At 54.5% G+C, this 21346-nt stretch overlaps 1 protein-coding gene across 1 annotated transcript in view; it reads left to right on the forward strand.

Moving 5' to 3' along the window:
• The window catches only part of MAD1L1 (mitotic arrest deficient 1 like 1), a 491032-nt gene that overhangs the window by 281342 nt on the left and 188344 nt on the right, over positions 1-21346 (forward strand). Inside the window, exon 13 of the mRNA XM_004385925.2 lies at positions 15199-15255. Coding sequence (XP_004385982.1) covers positions 15199-15255 — 57 coding nt within the window. The remainder of the gene's footprint in view (positions 1-15198; positions 15256-21346) is intronic.

Below are 21346 nucleotides of genomic sequence, written 5' to 3' on the forward strand. Positions count from 1 at the left end.
GTAGGAGATAACCCCAGCCTGGGGCTCAACCCCCCACTTCCCCATTTGGGGTCTGGGGTAGGGAACATCCCCAGCCTAGTGCACAGACCCCCACTCCCTGTTTGGGGTCTAGGGTAGGGGATACCCCCATCCTGGGCCACAGCCCCCACTTTCCCATTTGTCAGGAACAAACCTGGAGAGACACCCATCAGGCTGTGGTCCTTTGGTGTCCCTCCAGCCTTGGAGTGCCAGGCTGCTGGCTGGGATGTCTGCCTTGACACCCACCTCTCCTCGCATGCCTTCCCTTTGTGTCTGCAGGAAAGGAGCCAGCAGCTGGCCTGGGTGTGCATTCCCTCTGAGGGCTGCTGCTGACCTTGCCCCATGCAGACTTCCCTTCTGGTTAAAGGCAAACTCCGCCACACCCGTGATATCATTACAAATAGAAATGCGCTAATCACTGTTCCATTACTGCCTGTTTGGCACCATATGAAATATTAATGAAGAGAGATGTGTGGGGCAAGCTCCCTCCGACACCTGCCATCGTCCTCGGCATTTTTTATGCTGAGAGATGGCTCCTGTCTGGGCATACCATATGCTCTCCAGTCAGCTAATTGCAGGCCAACAGTTTTGGCACGTCACATGCCATATGTTCTGTGTGTCTGCACACCGGGATGATCAGCACTGTCACCATGGCAGCCTCTATAGGGCTGCACATCTGTCCCCGGATGGGGCCCTCAGCCAGGGGCTGCCACTCACCCACCAATGGGCTTAGTGCCAGGGGCCCCCACAGGCCCACCATGTCGCCCTGTCCCCAGTACTCCTGCAGGGACCGCTTGGCCTGGTTTGCCCAGCTCTTCCAGCTTTCCTGATGGCTCTGTGCCCCAACCCCAGCCAAGGTAGGGATGCATGGAAGGATGGATGAATGGATGGATGGATGGATGGTGGGTGGATGGATGGGTGGATAGATGGATGGATGGATGGATGGGTGGGTGGATAGATAGGTAAATGGGTGGTGGGTGGGTGGGTGGATGGATGGGTGGGTAGACGAATGAGTAGATGGATGGGTGGATGAATGGCTGAATAGATGGATGGACAGATGGGTGGGTAGAAGGGTGGGTGGATGGATGCGTAGGTAGATGGATGGGTGAATGGATGAATGGGTAGGTGGATGGGTAGATGGATGGATAGATGGATGGATGAATGGTTAGGTGAATGGTGGGTGGGTGAGCATACTGGGGCACGAATGGTTCTTCTGCACACACTTGAGTTAATTCGTCAATGGATGAGTAGGAGGTGCATGGGTGGATGGATCGCTTTTCTGGTTGTAACCCAGGCCACAATGACCAGTGTCTGTGCTAGGATTAAGAGCCTACCCCAGGTCCCCCTGCTTCTGCACCCTGAAGTCCTGGATCTCAGAGTCTGGAGGCTGTCCCAAGGCCTGGGCCTGGGTGCTGTGTATGCTGGCTCCGCTCTCGACTCTGCAGCTGGAGCAGAGGTCCTCCAGCATCCTGGCTTGCCCCCTACCCTCCAAAGCCCCTGCAGCTGCACCTCAGGCAGTGGCCTTGAGCCCCTTCCTTGGTCCGACCATCCTGGCTGCCCCCTCCCACCCACCACCAGGCCCGGCATGCAGTCTCTGCAGGGATCAGGGTCTTGCCTCAGTCAAGGGGGGAGGCCCTGGAGAGTTCTGCCCCATCAAGGATGGATTGCAACTTTAACTCTGGTAGGATCCCCCTTTCCTTGCCTCGTGCTGCTGCCTCTGAGCTGGGAGCCAGGGCGACCTGTTCCTGTGCCCTGGCAGGTAACCAGAAACCACTTGCTTTCGGGTGTCTGAAATGAGTGGTCTCCTTCACCTTTGGGAGCAGCAGTAACAGACTGATTCTGTTTGTTCTGTGTTGTCTGGCTGGGCATCCTGGCTGGTCTGGGGCCTGCATGCTGGATGGAGTTTTGCCCCTGGAGCCTGAGTTCGGAGACCCTGAAAGATTCAGGCGTGGAGGACTATGTGAGCATCCTGCCCCCCACTAGGTGGCAGCAGATAGGGCTGCTGGTCCTACTGAGAACAGAGCACAGCTGAGCCTTGGGGTGGGGCCAGGGAGGAGCAGTCGGGTGGGAGGAGGGGTGGAGGAATGGGGTTGGGGTGGAGGGGTGGGGAAGGGCACAGCATCCGTGTACAAGCTGCCTTCGATGGAGCTCTGGACAGGTGATTCCAGGGGTGTGTGTGTGGTTGGGGGGAGGCAGAGCAAAGTTTCTTTGCCTCACCCTGTATCTTCTCGGGAGTCCCTGGTGATGCAAATGGTTAAACTCTTGACTACTAACGAAAAGGTTGGAGGTTTGAACCCACCCAGAGGCACCTAGAAGGAAAGCCTGGTGATCTACTTCTGAAAAATCAGCCATTGAAAAACCCTGGTTCTACTCAGCACACGTGGGGTCTACTCAGCACACATGGGGTTGCCATGAGTCGGAGGTCAACTAAGTGGCAACTGGTTTGGGCCTTGGTGCTCTCTCCTGCCCACCTCCAGACACCTTCTCGTTTCCTCCCCAGCCCTCTCTCAGAACCTGTGTTGGGGAGAAGGGTGTCCTTCTTGGCGGCCACCACTACCTCCATCAATCCACTCTCTCACTGACCTAAGAGCAGGAGAGAACCAGGGGGGCATTGCTAGCAAGGGTGCTTGTGTTAGGGTGTGCCAGGGACCTGGGCTTGTACTGGAAATGTGAAGTCCCCTTGCAAGTCCACAAAGGTGGTTTGATGCTAGAGACTCCTTCGGAAGTCAATAAAGTCAGGAGATGGGAGAGGATACAATGCTGTGCTGTCAGTCTGTGGTAATAGCATTGAGGTGTGGGTCTGGGTTTGCTCTGTTCAGGTTCAGGGCACTGCCTTTGTCCAAGTCAGGGAGCCTCACAGTGATTTCAGGAGAGGAGACGGGCAGAGGGGAGCAGCCTTGCTTAAAAGATGGAGCCCCAAAGCCCAAAGAGCTGGCATGACTCACCTCGGTCCCAGCAATTTAACAGGAGAGCTGAGTTCTGTACACACCGAGTGGGTTGGTTGATGGATGCATGGATTGATGGATGGAGGATGGAAGGAGTGGTAGACTGGTGCATAACTGGTTGTGCACACATTTGAGTGGGTTGGTTGATAGATAAATGGAGTGTGCATGGATGGATGGATGGATGCTTGGATGGATGGATGGACGGATGCGTGGATGGATGATGGATGCTTAGATGGCTGGATGGATGGACGGATGGATGGATGGATGGATGGGTGGGTGGATGGATGGATGGATGGAAGTGCATGGATAAGTGAGTAGGTGGGTAGATGAGTAAGTGGATTTTCTCATTCAGTAAATATTTACTGAACACCCGCTCTGTGTCAGGCTCTGTTCGCAGTACCAGGGACACAGCAGTGAGTACCACCATTAAAGTTTCTCCTCTTGTAGAGTTTACATCCAATGGAGAATATGTTTTTAGGTGCTGTTGAGTCGATTCCAATCCCATGCGACAGAGTAGAACTGCCTTATAGGGTTTCCTAGGCTGTAATCTTTATGGGAGCAGATCACCAGGTCTTTCTTCCTGCAGAGCCACTGGGTGGGTTTGAACCACTGACGTTTCATTTAGCAGCCAGGCACTTAACCCTTGCACCACCAGGGCTCCTAGAGTATATTATAACCAAACCTGTTGTAGATGAGTTGATTCCGACTCATAGCAACCTTGCAGGACAGAGTAGAACTGCTCCATAGGGTTCCCAAGGAGTGGCTGGTGGATTTGAACTGCCAGTATTTTGGTTAGCAGCCATAGCTCTTAACCACTGTGCCACCAGGGAAGGAACCTGTGGTTAAGAGATCAGCTGTAACCAAAACATCGGCAGTTTGAATCCACTCACTGCTCCTTGGCAACCCTATTAGGGCAGTTCTCCTCTGTCCTGTAGGGTCACTATGAGTTGGAACTGACTCGATGGCAACGGGTTAGAGTATATTAGGAGGTGACAAGTACTCAGACACTTCAGTTAGGGCAGAGGAGGACAGTGCTGGGTGGTTGTGGTTTTAAAGGGGCAGCAGACGGTGAGTGATGAGGAACGATGCTGGGGCCTAAGGAGGAGAGTCCTCAGGTGCCTCTGAACTATTCCAAAACTATATTGGGGGAGAGGAAGTCCTGGGAGGCCATTTTGTTGGGGAGCCATGTGGGCAGACGGGTGCTTACCTCAGTTAAGGCCATTGGCCGCACGTGCTGGCAGATAGGTGAAGTGTGCTGGGGCCGAGTCGGGGAGAGGTGTTGGCTGCACTGTGGCTGCTGGTCTCCTTTGGGGCTCCAGGCTCAGTGCCAGGGTCCACTCACCGTGTGGCTGAGGGGCAGCTCCTTCTCCTGTGTGAGCTCTCTAACATATAAGACCCTGGCAATCGCCGGGGCAGCCAGGACTGCGGGGAGAGCTGTGCCCACCCCCCTGCCCCCAGGCCCTGTGGTGGCCAGGTGGGGCTGTGTGGTAGGCGCGACAGGGGTGGGGGACTCTAGACGGCCATCAGGACTGAGCTGCTCCACCCGCTCTGTGCCAGTGTGACAACTGCTGTGGCCAGGCTCTTGCCAGGTTACACGTGGCGTCCGGTGGTGACATTTGTTGTGGGCGGCACATCTGCTGTTCTACATCTGGGTGTGGTCGCCCAGGCCTGCCCCTCCAGGTGACCTATGCTCACTAACTGCTGTTGTTGCGGTGCCAAGGGGCTCCCAACATTGGGGTGGGGGCAGGATCAGAGGCGCCCCCAGCGCTGACCTCATGCTGCGGGCCACGTGAGTTCCCTGGCAGGGCTGCCCTGAGGTTTTGCTGGGGCAGGGCTTCTCTGTTCCTGTTTTATTAAACAGTAATGGTTTATATATCAGAAACGGAAAACCACCCACACTTGGAGAGTTTTAAAGTTACTTCAGCTGCCTGTTAGACGTTTATTAGCTTAGCATCCTGTATTGACACACAATAAGTTATGTAACTCTACAGAGTTCATTTGGTAAAGGCTCCTCAGGGCCCCCAAAAGTGAGCAGTCACTCCTGGCTGGGGCACAGGCTGCATGGGAGCACACAGGGGAACAGGAACCTACTACTCCCGGCTTGTCTTGTTTAGCTCTTACAGAGCCAGGGAGAGGCCTGGTGCTGGGGGAGGCCCCCACGGCTCCCAGATGGTAGTGAGGGGTGTGTGCCTCCCCCACCTGCCCTCCTAGTGCATTGGTAGTCTAGAGGGAAAGGTCCAGGGTGGAGGCATTCACTCCAGTTCATCCTCTGCCTCCACCCATTTCTTTTCCTCTTTCCTTTCCAGTCTTCATCCTTCCCTTCTATAGTGTCCCTCTGTCCTGTCTTCACGTCTGTCTGTTCCACCTGTTCCTCTCTCTTCCCTGTTCTCTTTCCTCTATTGCTGGCCCTCTCTCTTCTTGACCTCTCTCCACTCCCTCCCTAGCTGCAGTCTACCATCTTTTCTAACCCAGGAGCTGCAAACATGTTCTACAAAGGGCCAGATAGTAAATACATGAGGCTTTACTCATGTATTTTACTGCAACGTCTCTGCCCCCAACACTTAACTCTGTGCTTACAGCTGAAATACAGCCATAGACAATCTGTGTGCCAATAAAACTTTATTTACAAAATAAGTGGTTGGGCCAGACTCGGCTCCCAGGCTGTAGTTTGCCAACCCCTGCCCACCCCCTCTCCTCCTGAGCCCCGACTGCTAATGTGATAGCCTTCCTGATTACCCTCTGCCAGGGGCTGCACCAGGCACTTGCTGAGTCACCCGTGTCTTGGCTTGCCCAAAAGGAGCTTTCCATACCATTGTGGGCTTCATTCACTTTATGGAGAAGCGAGGGATCAGGCTTGGGGTGGACATCACAGGTAGGGGCAATGTTACTGTACCTCGGTGGGCCCAGCGGGCCAGGGAGTTTGAGGGTGCCATTTCTGTGCCTTGGTGGGCCTAGCTGGCGTGGGATTTGAGAACTCGTTCACTTCTCCAGAGCCATTACATTTCATCCATTTAGTGTAATCAGTCAATTCTGATGTGGAACATGTTTTGTTCCAGCAGAAACGTTGCAAACTGGAAGTGTCGAGACCAGGGGAGTCCCATTCGTCCCTCTCTGGCGAAGTCTGTGCAACTTTGCATGGATTTATTTATTCCATAGAATAACGTGGCTGCAGAGGCCGGCCGGCGGCACCTGAGCTATAAATAAGCAGCACACAGCCACATTGGTGCAGTGTGCCGGCCTGAGCTGTTTTCTCAATTTACTTAATTAAAACAGATTATGGGGCTGCAGGCTGCACAGAAGTATGTGGAAAATCCCAGTATAAGATGGCAGTGGATCTGAAATAATTTCTCCACCCAGCTTAAGGACACTGAGCATCATGATGTTCAGTTTCCCTCTCCTCTACCCCTACCCCTACCCCTGTGTGGCCTTGGATGGTGCTCTGGACGTGGCCCCAAGGCACAGCCATGAGCTGTGAACGCTCAGCTGACCTCCAGGCCCAAGCACTGCCTTGTTTTCTTATTTACAAAAGTATTTGTTTGTTTATTTACCGCTCTTCTCAGATGAAGCACTTGACAGGCTGCACTGGGGAAAGCCCAGAGAAAATTTGCGAGGAACACTGCAGCCTCAGAAAGATGAGCAGTGAGCTAGTGGGAAGTGGGCCATGGCGCAGTGGGGAGAAGGCCATACTCCAGCGCCCCAGGTGTTAGGGACTGCCTATTGGAGCAGGATCTGGACCTGCCACAGAACAGCCCACGGGGGCAAATCACACGGTTCTCTGCAGAGAGGAGGGTAGTAGCTCACCCAGATCGAGCAGGGGCTCCCCAGCGTGCAGAGCCCAGATGTGGGGCAGCGGCAGACATAAAAAGGGCCCTGAGGGCCTGACACTGGTTTCGCCTGGATCGAGAGGGCGGCAACAAGAGACCTTTTTCAGGAATAATGGGGCTGCTATTACAGAGTTGTTACGGGCGCCAAATTCTCTACATATGATGCAGGTGGGGGATGCGTACCCATTGTACAGCCTGGTAAACAGTGCTCCAGGAGGCGAGGGAATTCAGCTTGTAGAGACAGGGTGTGTGTTCAGTGCCACACAGCTGGTACAAGAGACTGGGGTCTGAGTGCTGGTGGTCTGGCTTCTGTTATTCCCTGCATTGGCAGTTCTTAAACTCAAGCGTGCTCAGGACCCCTGGAGGGCCTAGCAGTGTGCATTTCCAGCCAGTCTGGTCCCCACCCACACTCTGAGAACCACGTCCCACAGAGTCCCGGACGGGTGTGTGTAGATGGGGGAACAGCCCGGCAGGGGCCCTGTGTCCTCCCCTCCCAATGCCCCTTCCCCACTGTGGCCTCCCCAGCCTGAGGCAGGTTCTTGCTGCATTGGGAGGCATTGCTGAGTCCTGAAGGGGTGGATGCCACTGTCCTGACCTCTGCTGGCTGTTTCTAGCTTGGGGTGAGAGGCTGGATGCATGCCGAGGTGCAGAAGGTGCCCCACAGTGTATTGTCACCTGGCCACTGTGGGAGAGGGCCCTTCCTGGTCATTGCCCAGACAGGGCTGGGCATGACTCTGTGGCTGGGGAGTCTTTCTGGGCCGACTGGCCAGTCTCCTACACTTTCTTCTCCACACTTTGTCATGACCAAGGTGACAACCAGACCAGAGGCAGGAGGCCAGTCCACCCGTTTCCCCTCATGTGACTCGTGGGATTAGTTCTGTCCAGGCAGTGTGGGGACTGGTAATGGCCACACTTCGGGCCTCCGCAGAGCCCCCTGCACCTTGTCCCCAGTGCCCCTGCCAGTTCTTTGCCCGGTCCTGAAGCTGCACGCGCCACAGGGGTGTTATGTCACCAGGCAGCAGCTTCTCAGCTCGGGATAAAAATAGCCGCCTGTGGTCTCGGCGCAGTGTTGCAGGGCACATGGGTGCACGGACAGGGCCAGTCCAACACGTCACGGCCACCTGAGGATAAGCTGTGATTTTCTACAGCTACAGGACAAACGTCCCAGAGTAGGAACATGATGGGATGTGGCCCACCCAGCACTGCTACACTGCTACATCTGCTTGGTGCCAGGGACATAGGTCCAGGGTGTAGGCCTGGAAGTGCCTGAACCCACCCAGCTATACTGGGGAGTGAGCTTTGGAGCCAGGCATGTCTAGGGGTGCTCCTGGCTCTGTGTGCGGCCTTGGGCTGGTGATTTCACACCTGGGTCACAAAGTACTCCTCGTAAAAGGACCAGCAACATGGGCTACCACGCTGGTGAAAGTTAAGAGTGGAGAAGCACTTACGGAGCACAGGCGCAGTGAGCACAGGTACGGTGTGTTGTTCAGATGGCAGCCCCATGGCAGTGTTGGTGGGTGAGAGGGCAATGCAGAGCATGCAGGCCTGGTCACAGATTTGTGCATGCCTTCCCTGCCACCATGCAACCTGGCATGGTACTGACCATGTCACAGATAACGCCCAGGTCCGCTGCCCTAGAGTGAGATGGGGCTCTGAGCCTGCTCCGAGAAAGGCCTGATAGAAGTGAGGCTGCTGTCTGCAGCTGAGCTCCAGCCAGGGGGAGTAGGGCAGGCTTCCTGCCAGCGGCTCTGTGTGCCCATGTGGGCAGAGCTGGGCTAGGCACCAGGAGGCAGAGGCAGCTTGGGGACAGGTGTGCCCTTGTGCAGGTGGTAGCTCTGCCCACCTTAGCCCCTCCCTCCATCCCCTGAACGCTGTCTTCCTGGAGAACTCCTCCCCTTGCTCTAAGACCACCCCAAAGGCATAGTGTCCATGCAGCCCTGTGAATCCCTCTAGAAAAGTCTGCCATGAGCACCCCCTGTGCTCCCAGTCCTGTTGGCCCTGCTGCTCTGCTCTTGGACACTCCGGGCAGTCCTCTCCTCTCCAGAGTTGTGTGCTCAAGGCCTCGCTGTGCTGTCCTCAAGGCATCCGTGCATGAGCAGAGCCTGGTTGTACAGCCAAGTGCCAGACAATGTGTGTGGAATGAGCAAGGGCCTGAGGGCTGGGCCTCTGCTCCCAGCTCCGTTCCTGTGGGGTTGGACCAGTCAGGCTGGGCAGGGGGCACTGAGGGTCCCAGGGCTGCCCCCATACCCCCACAGAGAGGAGCTACTGCTGGGACCAAAGCTTCAGCCCTGCGCAGGTGTGAGGGACCGATGTCACCCTTTCTGTTCTCACAGCTCTGGCTCTACTCAGACTGATGCACTGCCAGAGGGAGGCGGCACTATTAGCAGGAGCTGTGGCTGGTGGCTCTGAGCAGCAGGGTGTCAGCGGAGCCAGGGTGGAGCCAGGTTGCCATAGTCAACCCCTAGTCTTTTGGATCCTCCTTCCCCAAGTGCTTCTGGATGCTTCTACGGAGTGATCCAAGGTGACATGTGCATGCGGAGCAGGGTTAGTCTGCACACGAGACTTGGTGTAGGGGCTTGGGGAGGCAACTGGCCAGGCCCCATGGAGCAAGCTAGCCATGCCCACTGTGCCTTGGCCTGTGGGCTGATCCCTGCGGGCTGGGCCAGTCTGGGCCCCTCATAATGGCCATCATTGGACGGCTTAAGTGCAGACACAGCTTGGCTGGCCCAGCCTTAGAGGGCTCCCAGGGTTGTGCAGGCAATCCCCCTGAGGGAGATTTCCATCTGGAGTCAGGAGAAACGTGTGCACCACGAGTGGCAGCTCACTTGAGGGGAGGGAGGGAGCTGCTCACCTGGGCATCTCTGTGAGGTAGAAGCTCATCCACAACCATGACCCTTAGACACATGCGATGTTCAGCTCGGTCCTTTTGGGTTTCAGAACCACAGACATGGAAGCCCCCCGTGCAGTGTCCTAGCCGGTCCTCTCGGGACTCAGAACCACAGATGCAGAGGCCCCCACCCCCACCCCGTGTGATGTCCCAGCTGGTTCGCTCGTATCTCAGAACCACAAACGTGGAGTCCCCCTTCTCAGTGTCCCATCTAGTCCTCTGAGGTCTCAGAACTGCCCACGCAGAGGCCTCCCAGAGGTTCCCCCCGTGTGATGTCCCACTTGGTTCTTTTGAATCTCAGAACAACAAACCTGGAGTCCCCCTACTTAATGTCCCACCGAGTCCTCTGGGGTCTCAACTACCCACAAAGAGACCCCTCTATGCAATGCCCCCTCCCTCTTCTTCTTGGGTCTCAGAATCACAGACATGGAGGCACCCTGTGTGATGTCCCACCTGATCTTCGGTCTCAGAACTACAGACACAGAGGCCCCCAAGCCATGTCCCACCTGGTCCTCTCGAGTCTCAGAATCACAAACACGGAGGCCCTTTTTTTGATGTCCCATACTGCTTCCTGTCAGGGAAGCTGAGAAGTGTTATCATGTTCAATGACAGTACACCTTTTCCTGTTAAAAACTTCTTCCTTTCATTGAGACAGAACTGCTGTCTTCTCCCTAATTTTCTCTCCAGAGAGCTGGATTCTACATTTTTAAACGTACCTTTGTTATTAATGTCTAACATTCATACACAGAAACACACAGACGACGGGCACACGGCTTGGTGACGGCCCCAGAGTGAGCCGTCTGTGCCCCACCCCCATGGAGAAGGAGCACCTCAGCCCCTGCGCTCCTTTGTCATGGGATAAACGCGGCTCCTCTTGGGTGTCCAGCCCTTCAACATGTCAGGGCAGCTACTATGCTCTCCGGAAGTCGTCTTTCCTCCTGAGTTGGCTCCTTGGTGGATACCTCTCCTATCCCAGCATCTCTTAGGGACCACTTAGCTGTCAGTGTCCGCCTCACTGAACTGAGGGGAACTTGGTACTACCCCTCATGAGCCCCAGAATCCCAGCACAATGTCAGACGACCCAGCCTTGCCCGTGATGAGCCAGGCCCCCGATGCTCTTGGCGGGATGCAGGCGGTTTCGTAGCCCCTTTCCAGGCTTGCGTTGGTCCTAGACTGGCTTAAAGTCAAGTCGCCCTTAGGCAAATGCTGCAAACATGTGCTGCCAAGGCCGTGTTTGCCTCTCTGGAGCTGAGCCTTTGTCTGCTAGCCTGGCTTTCATGCTCTCAGTCTCACTGGCCTCCATCCTGTCTGTGATGCCTCCTAGCCTTGAGTTGTGTGCAGTCCAAGCGGCTGCTTTCTGCACCTCTCTCACATTGTTGAGTGATGCTGCTGAGCAGAGCGGGGCTGGGGATAGGGACACCCGAATACCTGAGATCAGCATCCACCCAATCATCAAAAGTCCACCAGCCAGTTGTAAATAAACCCATCTTTGGGGCCGAATTGCTGTATTGTGTCCTTATGGAGGCCTTGTTTAAAGTTCTAGAACTCTGCAGTGTTGTCCCGGCCATGTGGCCTGAGAAGCAGCCACCATGGGGCTGGACCACCAGGGCCTGGCTTGTTCTCCCTGAGGCCCTGGACTGACCCCTGTGGTCACTGCGATCTCTGAGCTTGCTCTTCTGGCTGCTCCTCCAACCTCGAGTTGGGATGGAGGGGAATGATGGTTCAGTGCTTGCCTGGGTCCTGAGCAGACACCTTCAGCTCTGCCGTGTACAAACAGGCACTGTGGGCCAGTCTCCTTACTCCCCGGAGCACATCTGTGAACTGCCCAGACACCATCCACCTCACAGGGTTGCCAGTGGGTCAGTTAGTTTGGGAGAATGTGTGCATTGCGCCTGTGGCCTTGCTGCTGCTCCGCTAATGTGGGAAGGATGAAGATGAAGGGGTGGTGTGTTGGGTTGTGGCATCCACCCAGAGTGCCTGGGGCACACTCTTCTCCATGCATGTCCACAAAGAAACCTGCACATGGGAATTCATAGCAGCTATATTCACAATGGCTAAAAACTAGGAACAATCTAGATATCTTTCAGTGGGTGAATGGATAAACACACTGTGGTCCATCCATACAATGCAGTATTATTCAGCAATCAAAAGAAATGGTCTACCAAGTCACGAAAAGACATGGAGGAACCTTAAATGCACATTGCTAAGTGAGAGAAACCAGTCTGAAAAGGCTACATACTGTATGATTCCAACTATATGACATTCTGGAAAAGGCAAAACTATAGAGATAATGAAAAGAACATTGGTTTCCAGGGGTTTAAGGGAATGGGGAAGGGGTGAATAGATGGAGCCCAGGGCATTTTTAGGACAGTGAAGCTATTTTGTAGGATATTGTAGTGGTGGACATGTGCCATTACACATTTGTCAAATCCATAGGGCTGCACAACACAGGGTAAACGTTAATGTAACTATGGACTTGAGTTAGTAATAATGTATCAACATTGTATATTCTTTATAACAAGTGTATCACACCAGTGCAAGATGCTGGTAAGGGAAACTGTAGGGGTGGGGTGGGGCAGGGGAGTGGGTGTATGGCTTTCTGTGTACTGTCTGCTGGATTATTTTGTAAATCTGGAACTGTAATAAAAAATCAAGTCTGTTACTTGTTTTTAAAGAGTGTATCGTTCATGCTGGCACTGACTCATTCCTGTCACCCAACAGCTGAGCAGGTGGTGACAATAGCTGAGCAGGTGGTGATGGTGGTGATGGTGACTTTGTTTGGCTTTGTCCTCTCCAGGGTGGGTGGTACTCGGATCCAGATTCAGGCACGTGCCTTTGGGACTGGGGCCTGCTGGGGTTGTGGGGTGAGGCAGCTGGGCTGGCTGGCCCTGGGCCCATTGAGGAAAAGCTATGATGGTCCTTGTGAGAGTAGGAATTATTTTGTTAACGTTGTTATTATTATTAAGACTATTGAAAGCCCCAGGGAGCGCAGTTCTTCCTACCCGGACACACACGGGCTCGCCAGAGCAGGAGTCGACAGCAACTGGTGATGGTGGTGGCTTGTCACTATCACCAACAAACTGAAGAAACCCCGTTCGTGTTGCTGCTTAATAGCACATTTACATCTGTCACCTTAATTGTCCCATGGATCCATGTTACCATGTTTCACAGACATGGACACCAAGGGGTAGGACACCAAGAACGTGTGTGTGGGAGCAGAGACATGTGGGAGTCAGGTGTGGACTCGACCAACATGTGGAGCCATACTGTTGTCCTCCTTATACCCTGTGCACCGGCACCAAAGTGCATGAGGGGCCCCATGAGGCCCTGTCACCTGATATGGGGCCTAGGCAGCAAAGGCCCATGTCATATCCCTTGGACCCCTCAGTTGGACGTGGGAAATTCATCCACGCAGTTACCAGCACTGATTTACTGAGTGCTCCTCCAGGCTGTGTTCTGTTCTCTGGGGCACAGGGCAGATGTTAATATAACTATAGACCTGAGTTAGTACTAATGTAGCAGTATTGGTTCATGCATTGTAACAAATGTATCACACTGATGGAAATTGTGTGCACCCTGCTCTCCTGGCACTTGAGTCTCAGTGGGTGGGCCGAATGAACAATTAACAGATAAGGGACAGATGGGAGGACATTTGTTTAGGGTCAGGGTGTAGTTGAGACAAGAGCAAGGTGGTAGTTGGCGGGGGGGGGGCGGTGATTCAAACGGGATGGTCAGCCAAGCCCCTCTGAGGGATGGTGTCTGAGTGGAGACCCAAGTAGTTCAGGGCACATCATGGAAGGTTTGGGAGAAGGAAGGAACAGCATGTGCAAAGGCCCCAGGGAGGGAGCTCACTCGAGGACCAACCAGAAACCCACTGTGACTATGTTATAGATAAGAGACGAGGAAGGACACAGAGTGCAACAGGGGCTGGGCTCAGTGGCCCTTGGAGACCATGTAGGGACCTGGGGTCTGATATACAGAGGAGCCCCTCAGGTGCTTGTTTTGTGTCCTCAAGTGCACAGAATTCAGTTATTTTAAGCATAATCCTTGATTCCTAACGTCCCTGGCTTTGGTCCATTTGTGGTGGTTTATGGGAAAGCGCGGGATCTCTTCTCTTATTTAGTATGTCTTGGTCTGAGGGCGTTGCAAAGCCTGTGAGGACCGCCTGGTGACTGGAAGCTCAGAGGTGGGGGGTGGGGGGGTGGAGGGGGATATGTGACAATTAGGGCCCAGGCCAGGTTGGCATCTGCTTAAGGTATACATATGCCTATTCTGGGTTGGGTCTGGGGCTCGTCCCATGCCCTGTAGCCTCTCCAGGCCCAAGCCTTGTCCTCCTGCCATGCCTCTTCAAGATGAAACACTCTCTGGACTGGCAGAGCCATGGTTGCCAGGAGGCACCTCTAGCGGGGCTCTGAGCACGATGGCCCAGGGTCGGTGAGGATGCTGTCCTTGAGCCTTGCTCAACTGTCATCAGCGGGGATGTTCTGAGCTCCCCGTGCCTCTCGAGTCCCAGCGGTTTGCAGGTGCCTGTGGGTGGGTCATTGGAAGGGGAGAATCACTCTCTGCCTGCATACTGGAGTCCTGTTTGGTGGTGGTCGTGGTGGTGGTGGTGGAGTTGTAAGGCCTTTTCCTAGATAGTGACTTTTTCCAGAACACGAGCCTGTCAGGAGAAGGCAGGCAGCTCTCCTGCATCTGACCAGGGATACCGGAAATTCTGTCCTATGTATCTCTACCTCTGTCTCTGTCGTTATTTATCTACCTATTTTATCTATCTACGTACCTGTGTATCTGTCTATCCATCTCTCCATCCATCCATCCATCCATCCATCCATTCATCCATCCATCCATCCATCCATCCACCCATCCGCCCATCCGCCCATCCCTCCATCCCTCCATCCATCCATCCCTCCATCCTCCATCCCTCTCTCCTTCCCTCCCTCCCTGCCTCCCTAGTGGTGCAGTGGTTAAGAGCTCAGCTTCTAACCAAAAGGTCAACAGTTCCAGTCCACCAGCCACTCCTTGGAAACCCTATGCGACATTTCTACTCTGTCCTATAGGGTCGCTATGAGTCGGAATCGACTTGATGGCAGTGGGTATCTATCCATCCACCCATCCATCTGTCTGTCTGTCCATCCATCCCTTCATCCATATCTACCTACCTACCTATAGGGTCGCTATGAGTCGGAATCGACTCAACAGCAACGAGTGTCTGTCTGTCCGTCCATCTGTCTGTCCGTCTGTCTGTCCACCCACCGACCCACCCTGCCTTTCTCCATCCCATCATCCCACAGTCTCTTTGCAGTGGCGGGTTGTGGACTTGGCATTCTGCTGTGTTCCCTAGCTCCACATTCAGATACCTTCTCCAAACGTGTGAGTGCTCGCACCTTACGTGGGGGCCACCTGTGTATGTGGCCCACGTTTCCCCCAGCTACTCCCATCAGGCAGTGGGGGTGAGCGCAGCAGGGGATGGTGGGAGAGGCTGTTCCTCACCAGCAGCCCCTAACCTGCTATCTCTGTCTTGCAGGCTCAGCTGTCACAGGCCCTGGAGGATCTGGGAGACCAGAAGCAGAGAGCGGACATGGTGAGTTCTTGGCCAGGGGCTCTTGTGCTGCCTCTGTGAACAAAGGGGGCCATGGTTTAGGGCCTTCAATCCGTGCCCCAGCCCCAGCAGAGACTCTGCACGTCAGCAGGTGCGAGTGTGCGGCTCCTGCATCACAAGGCCTGGCCCTGCGGTCAGAAATGGAAGCCTGGCTCCCTCTGTGGGAAACAGGGTCTCAGGCTCCACCTGTGGGAAACGGGTGCCTGGCTCTACCTATGGAAAGTGGCGCTCTGTCCTCCTGAGACCTGTGGTTGAGACCTGAAGTGAGAGTGGTGGTGTTTCTACCTAGCACTTGGGGGCTTCCCTGGGGGCCCAAAAAAGGCGGTTAATTGGGTTTCACCAGGGTGGGGTTTGCCAGGTGAGAATCATGGTGGGGGAGAGGTGGTGTGTGACACTCTGCAAAATGGAGGGAAAAAGCAAGCCGTGAGGCAGTGCGACACTGTGTGTGTGTGTGTGTGTGTGTGCCTTGTATGTTTGTGTGTGAACCATGCTGACCTTAAGTCTGTAACAATACAGGGACTTTTCTGGTATCTGGTGAGCTTTCATCACTGGTGGTTCAGGATGGGCCCTGGTGTGAGGTTGGCTGCAGGTGGGTGGAGGGGAGCCAGGGCCAGGGGCCAGGCAGGGCTGCCAGTCTGTCTGCCTCGGTGAGCTGGCAGACGAGGCAGAGCTCTATAAACTGAGGTTCTGTGCCCCAGCCTCTGGGGAGGGGATGCATCGGCAGGGGCAAGCGGGCTGCTCCAGGGACCTGTCCTCCCCAAGGCGACCCTCTGCACACTCCCCCACAGCCTGCTCCTCTGCAGCAGACAGACAGGCGGCACTAGTGCTGGTTTTCTCCAGGCCTGGTTTGGAGCCAGCTGTAGCTGTCTCCTCAGACGGCTTTAATCTCTGCCTGTTATTGTCCGATCTACAGTTTATTTCACGTTGTTCATTTTATATCTCTCTTCTCTTTCCCATTTAATGGGAAAACAGGAAGTGGCAGGGCCAGGCGCCAGGGGTAGGAGCCTCATGCACACGGCAGCCTGAGCCACTTCTCCCTCCAGTAGTGGCCTCTGTTGTCAAAGGTCTCCTGCCAGCTCTCCAGGAGCCCTGTCCTAGCTCAGATGAAAGCCAGGCAGAGGGTGCAGGGGCCGGGGGCTCTGTGTTCAAGTCCTGATGCGGCTTCAGGGACCTTGTGACCCTGAGCAGACCTCAGACTCCTCACCTGAAAAAGATGAAAGAGAACCAGCACGGCGTGGGGGTGTATGTGGGGACACGCATAGCAGGGGTGGAAGGGATGCAGTGTGACTCCAGGGGACATGGCATGGCAGGGGGGACATGGTGTGACTCTAGGGGACATGCATGGCAGGGGACACACATTGTGACTCTAGGATACATGCACGGCTTGGGGGGGATGTGGTGTGACTGCAGGGGATGCACACAGCAGAGGGGATGCGGTGTGACTCCAGGGTGCACCCATAGCGGGGGGACTCAGTGTTACTCCAGGGGACACACATGGTGTGGGGGGACACGATGTGATCGAGGAGGGGACACACAGTGTGGGGGGGGGTGCTGTGTTACTCGAGGGGAGAGTATGGGGACATGGTACATATTCAGCTATGGCCAGGGGCTGTGATCACAGGTGTCCCCCCAGGATCCACTATGCACGTGGACCAGCACACTACACCTGGGGCCGTGGTCACAGAAGTCCTGTGTGTCACTGACGTCTGTGGGCTGCAGTCTTGGTACCAGGCAGGGCCTTGGGCTTGAGCTTTGGTGAGGTGGCTGAAAGCCACAGGAGGGTGGTGGCTGGGGTGGGCCACAGTCCACCTGCGGGGTGGAGCAGAGCCCCCCATTCGTTGGTGCTCTCTCAGGATTACACAGGAAAGGCAGTGTCTTCCCTTGCTGCTGAGGACCCTAACCTAGACCCGTCTCCATTCTGCAGTGGGGGCACGCTCAACAGAGGAAGGGCTCGTGGCCCCTTCATGGCTCTGCAGCAGCATGGGCTCAGACCTGGGCCCAGTCCCCACACCCTGCCCACCCCTGTCCATGTGGCGGCTGAGCACGGGGGCTCTGCACCCTGAGAAGCTAAGGCTTGGGGAGCCTTTGACCCCCTGGGCTCTGTTTAGAGGAGGCCACGGTCAAGGGGACACTGCCTCTGTCTCTCACCCTCTGCTCACAACATGGGGCCACCACTCTGATCCCCATAATATCTCTCCTAGCCGACAGCCTCCAATTTACGATTTTCAGACTAAGAGTCTGTCACTTTTGAGGAAAAGACAGGTGAAAAAAAGAAGGAAAAGAGAAGTTTAAACATCTTCAACTAATTGCAGATCAAAGACAAAGGCAGTCTGACTTTTTGTTATTAATTAGCAAAGCTGTGCTAATTAGTCAGCATGAGCACAGTTCATGCTTCTCTTTAAATGCAGTTGATACCACAGGGAGGGATGTTTCGGGCTGGGTGATCGGCGCCGTACCCCCGCTAATTGGATATGGCCAGCATGGCTGCAGAAAGGAGCGTCTTGATTATAACTATAAAAGACGCGCTAATGTTTTATGTACTTCAGGGACAGAGAGCTGGAGATTTATTTTCTGATTTGAGAGAAATTATACCCCTCACAACTCTGTGTAATTAAACAGTTGTCTTCCTCCATTCCCATTTTCCCTTAATGGTGCCTTTTCCTGCTTGTTCTACTCCTCCCAGCCAGGGGAGCCCAGAGTGGGTCTGCTCGCGAGAGCTGGGAAGAGCCCGTTGTTGTTGTTGGGTGCCATCAAGTCAGTTCTGACTCATTGCCACCCCACGTGACAGAGTAGGATTGCGCCATGCCTTTTAATTATGGTGTTGGCGAAGAATAGTGACTATACCATGGACTGCCAGAAGAACGAACAAACTGTCTCAGAAGAAGTACAGCCAGAATGCTCCTTAGAAGCGAGGATGGCAAGACTTTGTCTCACGTATTTTGGACATGTTATCAAGAGGGACCATTCCCTGGAGAAGGACATCATACTTGGTAAGGTAGAGAATCAGGGAAAGAGTGGAAGACCCTCAAAGAGATGGATTGACCCAGTGTCTACAACAGTGGGCTCAAGCATAGCAACAATTGTGAGGATGGTGTAAGAATCGAGCGGCATTTTGTTCTGTTGTACATAGGGTCACTATGATTCAGACCTGATTCGACAGCACCTAACAACAATAATAGTCTTTATGGGAGCAGATGGCCAGGTCTTTCTCCCTCAGAGCTACTGGGTGGGTTTGAACCACCAACCTTTTGGTTAGCAGCTGAGTACTTAACTGTTGCGCCACTAGGACTCCTTGGGAAGAGCAAGGGGACGGCCTGGACAAGGCTGCAGGCAACCACTTGCTCTTGGGCCCTTCTCTGTCTGTCTCCTCACTGCCCTGATTCTTGGGGCCTGCCCCGCGCCGGTTGCTGACAGATGAGCCCTCGCACCTTGGCAGTGACCCCGCCAGGCAGGCCCTGTTGTCCTAGTGGGAGAGGGGTGGAGTGTCAGGCAGTTGCCCTGGGCATCCTCAGAGGAGGGACGTGCATGGGCACTGTCCTCACCCTGAGTGGGCTCTGCGGGGTCAGACAAGCCCACATGCGAGCTGTCTGTAAACCGTGCCAAGCGCTGCACGAGCCAAGGTGGGCATTGCTAACATGCATGCCATCATGACCGCAAAGATGGAGGACGTGAAGTCAGGCAGGAGCATGGCTGGAAGTACAAATTCAAGGTGCCAGATCCAAGGAAGGGCTCTCTTTCAGCTCTGGGGGAGGGCCCTTGTCTCAGCTTCTGTGGCCCTGTCGCTCCTGGGTTCCTTGGAGTTCCTCACGTGTGCTTCTGTCATCCCCTGTTTGTGCTTGCTTGGGTCTGTGTCTAATCTGCTCTTAGGTTTAGGACAGACCCTACATCAATATGGCCTCATTAACATAACAAAGAAAACCCTATTCCCGAATGAGATCATATCCACAGGTATGGGGTCAGAACTCCCACACATCTTTTTGGAGGACACAATTCAAACCATGACAACTGTTAACCACTGTGCTCTTCTAGAAGCCTGGTGTTCACGAGACACTGAGGTGCTCCTGTTTCCTCTTACCATCATCCGTCCCCTTGTTCACATGTGAGCCCTGAATGGTGTTGTTATTGTCTCGACTTTACAGATGAGGACGCCAGACTGTGGTGAAATGAGTAGTCCAGAGCTAGGCCATCACTAGAGAAGGACAGCGCCAGCCCTCACCGGGGCTGCTGACCCACAACCTAGCCTGGCCTTAGATCCCCTGTCTCCCCCAGCAGTGGACGGCCCTGGTTCCCGTGCCCATTCACAGCTGCCCATTGCTCTCTGCGAAGCTCTGGCTCCTGGGATGGCAAGGGCCTGGCGGGCAGTTCTCTGGGCCTTGGGATGTTGGTAGAATGGCTCAATGAGGTATGTTTTGAATTTAGCACCTAGTTGCCCCTGAGAACTGCAGGGCAGGGTCGGCCACTGGCTGCCCCAGAGAGTAGAGTACCCAGCCAAGTGCTCCTGGGTCTGGAGGGATGCTGAGTGGTTGGGGCACATGCATCAAGGTGGCAGGTTGAGCTGAGTTGATTTCCAGCCACTACCCCTCAAGGGGCTAGGCGCTGAGGTAGAACACCCAGCCAGGCCTCAGAGGCATACGTGGGCATGTCCCCTGCTGCCCTCACTGCATCAGCATGCCTGTCCCTGAGAGCATTGGTGTGAACATGTCCAAGTGGAGCCAAAGCTGTATCAAGAGTGGTTCTGGGGCATGGTCCAGACTGAGAGCACGGCCACACATCACTGTCCTCAGCACCCAGCTCTGGACACAGCCTTCCTCCTAGGTCCCCCACCCAAGATTCCACATGGCTCTTCTGCCCCACCCAGGCTGGGGCATGCCTGCCCCAAAGCCACACCTACCAGCGAGAAGAGGTCACAGCAAGGATAAGGGGCATGCCCAGGGCCCACAGCCAGCCTGTTCATAACAGGCCAGAGTCTCACCTAGTCTGGCCAACTCCCTCTCTGACCCCGTGGCCATGGGCTCAGGTGCTCCTCCTGAGTCAGAGTTCATCTAGGAGTGTGGTAGGGCAGCAGCTGCTACTGAGCCTCCGTATTTCCAGCCCCACTTCATGGCCTGGACTCAGGAGGCAATTTTAAAACATTTTCTGAATGACTAGAGTGGACACAGTTAGGAAGGAAGCATCACACCCTTCCTGCTGCCCTTTCCCTGGTCCAGTTGGCAAAGACCTTATAAAAAGGTGCTGGTGGCCGGATCTGTTACCTTCTGAGGGTCATCTGCACTTTGAAAACATTAGCCTGAGAAGATGATTTCTTAACCCAGACAATAAGTTTCTGATGGTATCAGTTCTGGCCCTTGGGTACAGAAGATATTTGGGCCCCTTGCGTCCTCCCAAAAAAAGAAAAGAAAAGAAAAATTTCATTCAGAGAGAATATTGGCATTTGTCCATATCCGAACTAAGACAACATGGAGTGGCAACCAGAGGATTTGGTTAGAGGCTCTTTATGGACAAATGTGTTCATTTAAGAACCTTTCCATGGTGGAAATTCTGGCAAGGACTCACCCTGTGCCAGTGTAATGCTAGGTTCAGCCATGAATGCCTGAGCACCCAGGTAACTGCCCTGCACCCCATTTTCCACTAAGGGAAGGAATCCATTTAGGACCTCTCCCACCCTCACCGTGATGCAGATACCTCCTCGGGGCTTGTGGCCCGAGCAAAACAGAGAGGTGGCCCACCAGGAGCTCCTGTTCTGACCCACCACCATCTCTTCTCTGGGAGGCCTGAGGCATCTACAGATTGGGCTCTGAGGTGGTGGCCTCAGTCCCTGGGGTCATGGCACCGACGGAGTTGAGGGAGCATGGTGAAGCAGCGTCCTCCCTGTAGTGCTCAGCAGAGGCTCCGTTCATTAGAATTGCTGGGAGAGGGGCCAGTTATCCAGCTCCTCTGCTTGTTATTACTTTGTCAAATTAGGGGACGCCCCTGGGATCCAACTGTACATCATCTTAAATTAAACCCAAGTTCCCAGTCTCTATTTAAAGGTTATGCTGTACCAGCAAGTGAGTGCAAGCACCATTAGCATTAA

This window comes from Trichechus manatus, unplaced genomic scaffold (genome assembly GCF_000243295.1).
Source record: "Trichechus manatus latirostris isolate Lorelei unplaced genomic scaffold, TriManLat1.0 scaffold00151, whole genome shotgun sequence".
NCBI lineage: Eukaryota > Metazoa > Chordata > Mammalia > Sirenia > Trichechidae > Trichechus > Trichechus manatus.